Genomic DNA, 13,011 nt, shown 5'->3' with positions numbered 1-13,011 from the left:
TATTTACCTACAAAACTATTGCACGTATAATTGCAAGATCCAGTTCAAATCTTCCTTTTTTGCCCTGCAAAGCCTCCCTTGATGACCTAGTCCATACTGATGTCTCCCTCCTCACCTGCAGCCTCTACTAGGTTCTTGTAGTTTATGTTATTACCATTTTATGTAGATATTTCTTATATCCACAACTAGGATATTACTTGAAGGTGTGAATAGCATCCCATACTTCTTTTTGTATCCCTAACATGATGTCTTGTACATAATTGGTGCTCAATAGTAAATATTCATGGGTTGGCTACTGTTAGAGCCAATGAAAGCAAAGGATACAGTGAGTCCAATTCACCATTGCTGGTGAAATTCCCTATTCAGTGAAAGAATCTTGTATTTGTGATTTAATCTCTACTTTTGAATCCCTGTATATTGGTAATGGGGACTACAATTGAATTAACCTAAAATGCAGACTTATGTTTGAATCTGCTTTTTTTTCACGTAAATGCCAGTCTATGAGTTATTACTTTTTAGTCAGTTCTCTAAGTATCTACATTTTTCTGAATATGCTTTTCATATATAGCAGTGGCACTGATATCTTAGATCCTAGAGACTCATAGCCAAATGGATTCATGGAGTCAAACAAATAAAAATGTTTGCAATGAAAATCATATGTCTTTATTGTCTACATTTCATTAGAACATTCATTTTGGGGAAAGAAATGATTATGTCTCTGGATCTACCATCTCTATGCAACTGATAATGTCATTGGAGATTTATAATTTTCTCCTTAGAGAAAAGCTTTGCCCCTGTAAAGCAACATACCTATCTATCCCAATGTCACTGCAACCTCCACAAACCCAGAATCCAGTGAAAGTTACATATACTAGAGCTACATCCATAGAATCAAGCCTCTAAATCAAAAGTGATTATTCCAATGCATATACATGTTTTGTAAACTGGAAAGCCAAATGTGGGTAGTTTCTAATGATACTCTAATGAAGACTGTCTTTTAGAGTTGGAGTAAAAAAAAACCCCAAAAACAAACTATGAGGTTCTGTGAACATCAAGGAATACGTTAATTTTCTTTTTGGATTGAATAATCTTACTTATGTAGGGACCATGGAAGATTGAAAGTCAGTGTGCACTTCTTTTTTCAATGCATTTATTAAAAGAGAGGATACATAACCTATGAAGCCATAGGGTTTTACTGATTTGAATACACGATTTAGGCAAAGATCTCTAAAATGATATTTACAGTGTAAATACCACTTTCATTACATGACAAGCAAATAAATCACAACTTTCACTACAACAGAGATATTTGTTTTGGTTTTGATATTGAAGACTTTTCTTTGATAGATTTATGTAGAACTCAAAAAATAATCAATTTGCTCATCATAGATTTCTTTCAAGAATTCTGAAAAATAAAAAAATAATTTTAAGAACAAATCTCATTTTGTTTAAAAATTTTAGTTTCGTATATATCATAAAGATCTTAACGTTAATCAACATACTGTAGGTAAACTTGCTAGCTCAGAGTCTACTTTTCAAAGAGTGTGGCTTTAAGACAAGTAAATAAAGCGATAGAGGTCTAGCAGATATAGCATTAAATACTGGCCACTTTTGCACAATGAAGCATTAGTATTCTGCCTCAGAGAAAATTCATAGATTTTTAGAAGATATTTAATCAGAGAGAAAGGTTAAGGATGAACTTTGGATTAAGAAAAATTCATGACAGTTCTCAAAAGGAAATTCAGTTTCTGTTCTACAAGTCATCACAAGAAAAATTGGGGAAGGGAAAAATTAAATCAGGGTACCATTTAGAATATTAGGCTGCTCACTCTTACATCTTGATACAAGTGATGATAAGAAATCACAATGAGTTATTCTAAGCTGATTATTGGACTGGGTTCTACATCAATAGAAACCAGAATTGTATAGCTTGAAGGAGTCCACTAATATGAAGTGTCCCACCTTATGAGGACATATTTCCCCTAAAAAAGGAGCATGTTCATGCAAAATGACTCATAGGTATAGAAGGGGAAGAAAGGAATGCCAGGCACTAGGCTAAGTACTTCACAAAAATTATTTGTTTGATCCTAACAGCAACCCTGCCACGTCAATAATATTATCCCCATTTTAGTCAAGGAAGCTAAGGCAAATGGAAGTTAAGTGACCTGTTGAGGTCACACAACTAGGGAGTATCTGAGGCTAGATTTTAACTCAGATTCTCCTGCTTCCAGACCCTGCACTATGTCCACTGTGCAACCTTGCTGTAGACTTAGAGGGTAAGGCAGTTGTCCTTAGAGCAGAATGATTAATGTTTAGCTAAACTTACCATTAGGAAGCCATGCATCAACTCTACTTCTAGAGCATCACTTTCAGGGTTCTAGGTTGGGATTGTCTTCTCTTCTGTGATGGATAAGGGGAAAATGCATTTTGAGACTTAGTTACTTATACAGAAAATTGAGTCTCCCTTTACCGACATTTGGGGAAACCTAGATGTGTACCCAGAGTATAGTTAGAGTGACCCCTAGAGGTGAGAGCAATGGGCCATCATGAGAAGATGGTGCCCTTGGGGTTAGTTCTCTGTATTGGAATCAGTGAACATAGCACTAAGTCTTGGCATTTGTACTTAGTCCATTTCCACACACACACACACACACACACACACACACACACACACACACACACACACACACTTCCCCTTACCTTATCTTTTCATTCAAAACTTTTGCTAAATATTTCCTCAAAGCCTCCCTCCTCAGGAATTTGCTGAAACTGTCTGTGAAGAGTGAATCCGAGTGACGCTTCTCTGGCAAATGGATCTTGCTATGGATGGTAAAGGAAAGGAAACACATCAGATTTAAAAGTTTTAGCAAAATGCCAACAAAGCAATAATTTATGAGTGTGAATAGGACAGAAATCATTAAAATAATATCAATTTTCACACAAAATCAAATATCATAGTGAAAAATGAATTAATGACTAGTAGATGACCAGTAGGCAGTTAGTAAAAATAAATAGCTCACCTATCTCTTTTTTGAATAAGATATTTAATGAATTATCTAGCAGCAAGTTCCTCCAAGTATTTGCTAACATCACTGGTGTACAACCCCTTAACATGTCTGCTATTTCTAAAATGGGGGGAAAGATCATTTAAAGGTTAAAATATTCATATTTGCTTGAAAGACAATAGAAAATAAATGTTGCCTTTCAACACTATGAAGAAAATTATTTGGAAAAAAATTAACAAATTATCTTAAAGCTTTAAATGACAATTTTTATTTCACTCTTATGACCTTCAATGCAAAATGATATTTATCTAAATTTTATGACAATGACTTCTACTTCTTAAAGTTCCAATATGTCCAATTACAGCTTTAAAATAATTTCGAGAATAACAGGAGCATAGGTATAGCTAAATTTATAGCTTTGTTTTCTGCTTTGTTAAAGGGATTCATACCCTATTAAGCATATTCTCACACCTAACTGCATTCATGTTCTTTTTTCTTATTGACTGACAGTTTAATTAATTAGTTAATTGTGTTAAAGAGAATGGAACAAAACATATTTGCAATCATATAATGGTGGGATGAAAATAGCCATTAAATTCTAGGCCAATCTGAGTAAAACACTGCTGCTATACCATTTTCAATAATTGGCCATCCAAATATAAATACGTCTAATGACAGGGAATTCACTAATTTTCAAGATGGCAAGTTCTACCTATACTTTTTGAAGGTTCTTTGGGTAGAGCTAAAGTCTCATTAGAGAGCAACTCTAATGTAGCCTTTGAACATTTACAACTGCTCGTGAATGGCACAGAGGAAGACATTATGAGCATTGTAGAACTGGGTGCTATTGAAAGATTCGATTAACCTGTCTCATTATTATGTATCTAACAAACCCATAATTGTAGTGTATATAGGAATAATAATATATAGTTGCAGTGAACTAGATTGACCAATTTTATGGTACACACAGTACTACCATGTGGTATAGGAATGACCTTCTGCAGTGTAACGTAATAATGATGGTGATGATAGTAACAATAGCTACCATTTACATAATATTTTATGATTTGCAAAGTAGTTTACAAATATGATCTCCTATGAGGAGTCATAACTAGCCTGGGAGTTAGGTGGTGCAGGGGATAGGAGTTAGGAGGACCTGAGTTCCATTCCAGCATCAGATATTTGCCGGCTATGGGACTCCAGCCAAGTCATTTAAACTGTTCACCTTAATTCCCTCAATGTAAAATGAGAACCCTAGAGAAGGAAATGGAAAACTACTCCAGTATCTTTGTCAAGAAAATCCAATAAAAATGGAGTCATGAAGAGTCAGTCATGACTAGACAACTTAACAAGAACAACATTATATGTTTACAGAGAGGAAACTGAGGCAGAGGTTGTGATTTCCTTAGGTTTACAAAGGTAGTGAGTATCTGAACCCAGGTTTGATCTTTGGTCTTCCTGACTCCAGGTCCAGAACTTTATCTAAAATTCTCAGATAACAAATCAATGAGTATAAATGAACTCACTTGTTCAAGGCTCTGGGAACATCCAAAAAAGACAAGAAGTTTTCAGGTAATGAACTTTCCAGATAATCATTTTCCATATTTGATAAACCTAGATTTTGGTCAGGTTCATTAGGGCCATCAAACAGCATGCCATTGCCCAGCCTGCTGGAATGGAAAACACATGAACTTGATATAAACAACACAAAAGCGTCTCTAGATACATTAAAAACCATCCAAAGCAAGACATTTATGAATGTATCCTGATAATAATAATTTTCTATTAACAGGGAACAGATAATAAATACAGAGAATTCTTTGCTATTTCATTATGTGTATACATTTGCATATGCACATATGCATATGTGTGTGTGTATGTGCAACATGATTGTACAAATTGAAAAAATACCAAGCAAGTCCTGAAGGATCTATTTCTGTAATGGGGTAAAATGAAAAAAAAATGAAAGGGGAATAAAGAATTAGTATCACTAAAAAAAGAGAGAAAATGGTGGGGAAGAGTGTGAAAAAATAATGAAATGCAAAAGATGAAATGGCTTTGCTTCAGGCATATGTGAGGGACTGGAATCTGAAGTTCCAAGACAGGAAAGGTAGTCAAACCCAAGAAGAAGAAAGAGAAGATGGAAAGCAATCTAGGATAGGAGATATGGAATGAAAGAAAAGGGAGGAAGAGGAATAAGATTGTGGGAGGAATTTATGTTTGTAAATATAGATGAGGAGGAATCCTTATTACAGATTTTGAAGGTTCAAAAAGTGCAGTAGGTACACAGTGGATAGAGTACTGGTCCTGGAGTCAGGAAGACTTGAGTTCCAATCCAGCCTCAGACACTTATTATCTGTGTGCTCCTGGGCTAGTCATTTAATCTCTATTTGCCTCATTTTCCTCAACTTTAAAATGGGGATAATAATAACACTTACCTCACAGAAGGTTGTTGAGCAGATCAAATGAGATAACATTTGTAAAGTGGTGGGACCTTACAGGGACTGCGATGTTGTCAGCACTGTAGAAATACTTATTCCCTTCCCCCAGTCCCCTTTTCCTCATAACAACTCAGTGATATGTGTGGTGTCAGTATTATCTTTATTTTACCAATAAGAAAAAGAGGCAGGCAGAAGTTAAGTTATTTGCTCCTGATCCTATAGCTACAAGTCTATGTCAAAGCTGAGATGTAAAGCCAGTTCCCCCGACTTCAAGTCCACCAGTCTTTCTACTTCACCCTGCTGCATCTCATTCTGTGTATACATACCACATTTAGATGTGTTTGTGTGTAGATATATACATACATAGAAAAACACATGTAATACTGATGTATTTATATGCATAATAGCAAATATATAGATTGGATATATTCACATTATAAACGATATAAAATATAAGGAGTAAATAATATATATAAATTTTACTTACACTTTTTTCTCCCTAAGAAAGACATTCATTACATGTACCAAGTCAATAAAATGATCATTAGATTTCCCATTACAAGACAGCAATATGCTTGTTGCACTCTACACTTACAAATGGATCGATGCACAATCAGATTCTGCTACTATACTATCCAGCACTAGCACTCCTAAAGTGATTTCATCTGGGACTTGTCTAATGCAGAAGAGGAACTGTATGGATATGGTAACTTTGCCCTCTGTGTAATTAGGTTTGTGTCTAACAAAAGTTTTCTGCTAGAAGCCATGAGCTTCTTCTTCCATTTACTTGGATTTAAATCAGGATTAAAAATTAGAAGAGCTGAAGAGGAGCTCTCCTCACAGCTAGTTTCCCAAGCTTTCCTGGGAAATGCAGGCTCAGCATTTATTACCCTAGATATCTGTGACTGACTACTTATGCACATTCATAAATGAGCCAAAAGCTTGAAATGAAACATCATCTCTTAGCATCCATGTGAAAATTGATAGACTCCAGGGTTGTTTCTTGGAATCACTGCATTTGGCAGGTAGCAGTCCTCTATATTTCTGAATTGGAGCCTTTTTACTACAGGTAGACAACTGGCAGATGGGGAAGTTGTGCATATGAAAAACGAACATTTCATATTCCAAATTTTAAAAAAACCTGTTTCTAAGAATGAAATTAGGAAGTTGGTTTGAAATCAGACCACAAAGTGATCCTAATCCATTGAATTACTTTAGCCTCTTCAAAGTAAAGTGCCCAAAGAAAGTGTCAGTCTTCCTAGAGTTCTTAAGATGTGCAGTGATGGGGATGCACCCCTCAGCAAATGATACTGTTCAGGATTGCTACCTGGGCCAAGAAGGTGGACCGCCACTGATAATTTTGCAGCTTACATTCTCTCCAGAATACTTTTATTAGTGCTTCCACCGTTCTGCCTCAGAACTTACTGCTTTCTGGGCAGCTTTAGACATATACAGGAGCCTGCTTTGATTGATTACCTTAGAGATTGAGTACTCCTGACAAAAGAGCAATTTTTACTCAGCTAGATAAAAGTCTAATGAGAAGGGAAAAAAGGAAGGGCTGCAGAGGCTGACTAAGAATTTCATCTATGAAATTAGAAGGAGAGATTCAGACTGGGAATATTTTTTTCTTTTCCCTTTTGAGATTTAGCATAAAGTTACTTTTTTACTGCCCCCCCCATTCATTAGTATAGGATTTTTTTTAAAGCTATGAAATGTGGCATCCATGGAATAGTTAAACGTTTAGGAATAAAAATAAAATCATATCATAAAGGATTAAACTATATATGATTTGCTTTTAAACAGACATTGTATTGAAATAATTCTGTCAATATCTATGGTTTAGAGTTTTGAGTCAGTTTATTTATATATCCAAAAAGATCTTATCTTGAGTTGGCTGTAATATACAATATCACAACATAGTAAAAGTGCTACAAGTGGAAACTTTTGGGAAAAAACCCAATACTGATATCTGTAATATTTCCTGAAAATTTCATCTAATACATTGCAGAAGAATGTAACTGAAATGAAAATACCATGAAGATAATTGATGTTACATGAGAAGGCACACCAAGGTAATGATGGTTTAAAAAATATTTTGTACTAATGAGACCCTAATAATGAAAGAAAAGAAGAAAAGCCTCCTTTTAGATTATTTGGAAACGTGCTTCAACCTACCCACAGCCTACATCCTACTAATTTAGCTGATGCCAGAGAATGAATTCCAGGACACTTTATAATTATCTATATTATAGTCTGGAATTGATTAGGGAGTAAAATGAGTAGGAATATCACATCATTAAAGATCATCAAATACAAAAGATATTTTCAAATAGTTCTAACTTTAAGTGGTCAGCAGGATATGGCCCATTACCCTACTTCACAGCACAATTAGGAGAGAAGACAAATTCTCAAGTTAAAAGAAACATACCTCATGGTAGAATAGGTTTCAAGTGGTAATGCCAGTGCCTGTGAGGAGAGGACACTAAGAAGTATCAGTGATACCAGGAGCTGGGAGTTACTTCTGGTTCCCATCTTTGTGTATCTGAAATATGTGAAAAAGAAACTTCACCTTCAGGGGTCCCAGACCTCACCTACAAAATAACTTAGAACATTACACAGAAATATACCAAGTTTTGCCAAATTCAAAACAGGGGACTGCCATTCCATCGAAAGAGACAAAACTGCACCATGGTTACAGATTTAAGCTACAGAATTTCTGCCATTTTCCTCCATCACTTTGAATATAAATTAGCCTCCAGCTATGTATAATACTACATATGGATTTCACACAGTTATATATTATATGCTGGTTTTTTCAAAGAAACACATATGAATCCAAGGGACACTAACCCATTTTTGAACAGAGGCATAAGTTAGCAGTCAACTTGAAATCCTTTTCTAACTAAAGGAATGAGTTTTTTAAAAGGTGACCAATGCATAATTGAGCTCTCATCCAATTCTTATCTTAATTATCCAGTAAAGATGAGAAATTAATGGAGAGATACATAGACAGAGTTGTTGAAACATAGATTACTCAGAACTCTTTTCCCTTGCCCCTGCAGTCAGACACCTTAAACACTATTAATGGTAAAAAATAGAAAGCCAGGTAGTCATTGAAGACTATATGATCTTTCAAGTACTTATTCCTTTAGAGAGTGGATAGAGAAAGTAAGGGGTATTTATATCCATTCTCTTAACATCTCTCTTTGTATCTAAAAAGAAACAGATTGTTTTAACTTCTGCTTCTATAAAAGGATTAACAAAATGAAATATTTAAAATTACAAAAAAGCCAAGACAATTACTGCCGTAATGAAGCAATTGAATATATGATAAAAGCTTCAGTGCTTGAACAAGATACAAGTTAAAATCTTGTCACAATCACTGATTAAGGGGTATTCACCTGTAAGACAGAAAGAAGTCAGTCTTGAAGCAAGAGAAATCATGCAATAGTAAGTAAAACTGAATGAAGAAGAAAGCAGGATAAAATCTTTGCAAACTAATAGAGTAAATAAAAGCAACTCATGTAAGATAAGCTTTCCCACTTCAGAGTATTACCTGAGAAACTTGGTTTTGTTATTTATGTAAAGAAAAAAAATCCATGGAAAACTTCTTGCTAGAGGGAGAAAATTTTGTATAACCTGTGGGAAGCTCCAGTGGAAAGATAAAGATAAGTCGAGTTCCTACTCACCCTGACATGTAATGTCCTCTCTGTGATGAGGTGTGCTCCTCTCTCAAAGATGCTGGCGAGTGTGCAGAGTCTTCCTGTGCAGTGAATTCCTGTGAAGCCACAAAGGACTTCACCTGTTCACTGAAGGAGATCTTAAGCTTGACTACAGGGACTGTTGTTCTTCCTAATTCCTGAGCTGACTCCTCGTCTCTTCACTATACTCTGACCAGCATTTCAAACACCCTCCTTTTTATAGGGCTTACACATGGGGCCAAACAATCACATAGCTGTCTGTGATAGACGTCACAGTTGTTACTCCCCCGGAGATGAATGGATGAGTTGCCTGCTTTCTGAGGTAGAAAATCCTATGTAATCCATGAAGAAGACGCAATGTTCTTGTTATGCATGATTTTTATTAACTTATGATGAATAAGTTCAAGATGTAAGATACAGGGGAAAAATTCAACTTATTTAAATAACCACTAGGCCCATTCTCAGTAGCAAATAGTTTTTTTCTTTAAATGAATGAAAATATAATAAGATAATGGTTATTTAAGTGAATTTTTCTGGTAATGAAGCAATGTTTTACAAAAGAGATTTTTCCTGAAAAAATTTCAAAGGAATTGGCAATAAGATCATCCTGTGAATCAAAGTAATAGAATCATTTGGGAGCTGTGTGTATCCATGTCTGTGTAATTTCATGTGCAAAGACATGCATCACATTTATGAAACATTGCATATTATTCTTTATTTTTATTCTAATAGGAAAGCAATGTTTTTCATACTTTAATTATTATATTCCATTCCTATTATTACAATTTCTCTCTCTTTCTTAGTGAGATTTATGAACTAGGATGAGACTTTCAGGACAGCTTTAGAATCATATGATCATTCAGGGGTTACTCATTATTCCCTGCAGAGTACTATTTTAGGACATTAAGCCTCAGAAGTTTCATTTCTTTAAAATAAGTTATTTTCTTATTTCCTCAGGTCTCATATGTATTTTAGGGATTTTTATTTTAAATTTTTCTTATTGGAACATGACCTTATTGATACTTTCTGAATAACATTACTCTTGGTATGATATTGAATATATTACTCTAGGTACCTCTCTAGGTTCTAATGTTTTACCACTGAACTTTAAGAGAGAAAATAAAAAGAAACTCATGAGAAGTCACTCTAGTAAGAGAGGTTCTCTTTGCAAGTGGCATGTAACATTGATTCCTGGGAAGGATGTGGGATTTGGAGTCAGCAGCCTTGGGTCTGAATCCTCCCTCTTCTACTATCTAGCTGTGAGTTCCTAGAGGCTAATAACAATTTCTTTGCGGACTGAATTATCTCCAAACTCCCTCCTATTCCTAGGACAATCACTTAATCACCTACTTTTTTCTGAATGGAATATTCCCCAAATGTCTTGCATCAGAAAAACTATCCTAGGAAAGGATAAACATTTAAAACATTTCAAAATCAATCATTGTGGCTTAGAAAGTTACAAAGAAAAAAATGGAAGGGGTATTTTATAATAATCCCATTTCTTTTATGAAATATCCACATTATGAAAGCAGTGTGTAAGGGAGTCAGAGATTTAGGTTCAGTCAAACAACTCTATGGACATATAAGCAATCTGTGATCAATCAGCTCCTACTTTTGGTTTCCTGTGCATGTTCTTTGTGGACTTGTTTGAGGGTCCCTAATGGGAGAATGACTAAATCTCCCTCCTTATTCTTGTTTTAAGATTTTAGTGTATCTGTTTGATTCATTCTAAGATAGCTGGACTAGCAAATATTCTGCTATTCCTAATCACATCTTCTAATCCATTTACATGAAAAATTAAATGAATTAAATTTCCTAATGTCTGGAAATTTGTTTCCCAGCTGACAGATCTGACTTAAACCAGAGTTCCTGTGGTGGCTTAATTCCAGGAAATATTTTTTTTTACCTTATTATTATAAACTGGAGATTAAAATAATTCTTATTTGGAGGGGAGGAGGTGGCATTATTTCTTCATCCTCTAGCATCCAGTGAAGTAATTTTATTTTTTATAAGAAGTATTGGACTGCATTTCATTAATTGAAGCAGATAGGTGAGGCAATGGATTAAGCACTGGATTTGAGATCAAGAAAACTTTGGTTCCAAACTAATCTCAAACTCTTACTAGGTGTTTGACTACAAACATGTCACTTAAAATCAGTCTATCTTATTTTTCTCATCTATAAAATGAGGTAGCACTTGCCTTCAAAGGTTTTTGAGGATCAAATGAGACAATATCTATAAAGTGGTTCAGAAACCTTGAAGCACTAAATAAATATCATTATTTTTATGCTGTTGTCATCATCAGAGAGTTTTCAGTGATAAGTAAATCATGGGAAGGACTAAGAGAAAAAATAGACAAAATTTCACTATAACAAAAAAAAAAATAAGGAAAAGGGAACACACAGCTTTCAAAGTAAAAATCTTTCAGTTGAAAAAAGTCTATTCCACCAGTTCATGAAAAAAAAAAAGAAAAGAAAATTATAGTCCTTTTAAAAATATTGTTAGAGATGAGTAAACTCAATTTTTAAAACTAAATCAGAGGTCCTCAATGTTGAAATAAAGTAAAAAGATATTATAGTTTCCTAAAAAACTGATTCTTAAAAAGATCAACCTATAGTTCTAAATGGTATCAGAGCACCATCTGCAGGCTAAGACTCTCATTTCATATCCTTAACTTTTCTAGGATATTTGAGGGATGATATTACTTAGTGTTTAAAAAAAAAAAAACCTTGTAAACAGAGTTGTGTGGAGAATATTTGATTGTCTTAATGTCATTATTCATGAAAATGAAAAGAATGCAAAAATTTTACTTTACTGTGCACAACCATGTCTTTGCAATTTTAGATCATATATCTGTTCTGATCCCAGAATACTTTAAGAATTTAGAAGTTTAATGCCAATGTCTATGATTTGCACATCTTTTTACACCTCATTTTTTTTTTAGCTAAAATTTATTGATGTGGCAGTGCTTACAATGTGTAGACCCATCATTAAATTTTAGAGCTCAATTCATTCTGAAAGATTATCTAGTCCAACTCCCTTCATTTTACAAATGAGGCAACTGAATTCTCAAGAAATTTTAAGACTTGCTCAATGTTATATCAAGAGTTACTGGTAGTTCTGGAATGAAAACAAGTCTTTTGACTCTTGGTTCAAGGATTTCTCCACTACACCAAAATGCTTTGGGTAAACATGAAAAAAATAAAGGGACACTATCCCATTTTTAAATGGGAGAAAGTAGACAGATATAAACTAAGAATTCTTATTGAAAATTCCCTGGAGTTAAGGAGAGGATTAGTAGTGTGAGGCATAGAAGGAATTTTTTAAAATAAATTTTTATTTATGCCTTCTGTTTTTCTTAAATCATCATAATTATCTCCACTATCCTTCCTCCTACCCATCCCAGAGTCATCTCATATAATAAATATATATTTAATGACAGAAGAAGAAAAAAATTAGCCCAACTAATTTTAGAAGAAAAAAATAGCTCAACTAATTAATATATTGAAAAAGTCAGAAAATTTAAGCACATAACAACTGTGGACTTCCCACCTCCATGAAGGGATAGACTTGTAGTATAATCTTATCTTGCTTAATTAGCACCATGCTTAGTCTTTATAATTGTGTTGTATTCAATTTTTCCTTTTGTGTATTCATGTGGGTTTTTTTCCCCCACTTAACTGTTATAGTAATTGTGTATATTATTTCCTTGACTTTGCTTTAATATCCATCAGTTTGACAGGGGAGAGGAGCCAAGATGGCAGAGTAGAAAGATACACATATGCTAGCTCCAAACCCACAGCCCATAAAAATACCTGTAAAAAAAAAGAACTCCCAACAAATTCCAGAGCAGCAGAAGCCACA

The 13,011-nt window shown here is 34.4% G+C and overlaps 1 protein-coding gene across 2 annotated transcripts; it reads right to left on the bottom strand.

The window, feature by feature from the left end:
- Nucleotides 1-1,097: 1,097 nt before the first annotated feature.
- Nucleotides 1,098-9,384, bottom strand: VIP (vasoactive intestinal peptide). 2 transcript variants are annotated; one of them, XM_072638478.1, is made up of 6 exons: nucleotides 9,136-9,336; nucleotides 7,875-7,988; nucleotides 4,532-4,672; nucleotides 2,701-2,820; nucleotides 2,327-2,400; nucleotides 1,098-1,405 (listed from the first exon to the last, which is right to left on the bottom strand). In XM_072638478.1, exons 1-5 carry the CDS (start codon nucleotides 9,141-9,143, stop codon nucleotides 2,370-2,372), a joined length of 414 nt encoding a protein of 137 aa, XP_072494579.1. In that variant the 5' UTR covers nucleotides 9,144-9,336; the 3' UTR covers nucleotides 1,098-1,405; nucleotides 2,327-2,369. The 2 variants fall into 2 exon arrangements, with proteins under 2 accessions (XP_072494579.1, XP_072494578.1); XM_072638477.1 differs by having other exon boundaries at nucleotides 1,134-1,405; nucleotides 4,532-4,675; nucleotides 9,136-9,384.
- Nucleotides 9,385-13,011: the final 3,627 nt, after the last annotated feature.

The sequence above is a fragment of the Notamacropus eugenii genome, chromosome 2 (genome assembly GCF_028372415.1).
Source record: "Notamacropus eugenii isolate mMacEug1 chromosome 2, mMacEug1.pri_v2, whole genome shotgun sequence".
Taxonomy (NCBI): Eukaryota; Metazoa; Chordata; class Mammalia; order Diprotodontia; family Macropodidae; genus Notamacropus; species Notamacropus eugenii.
Note: the sequence above shows the minus strand (reverse complement) of the source record. Positions and strands in the feature narration are given on the sequence as shown.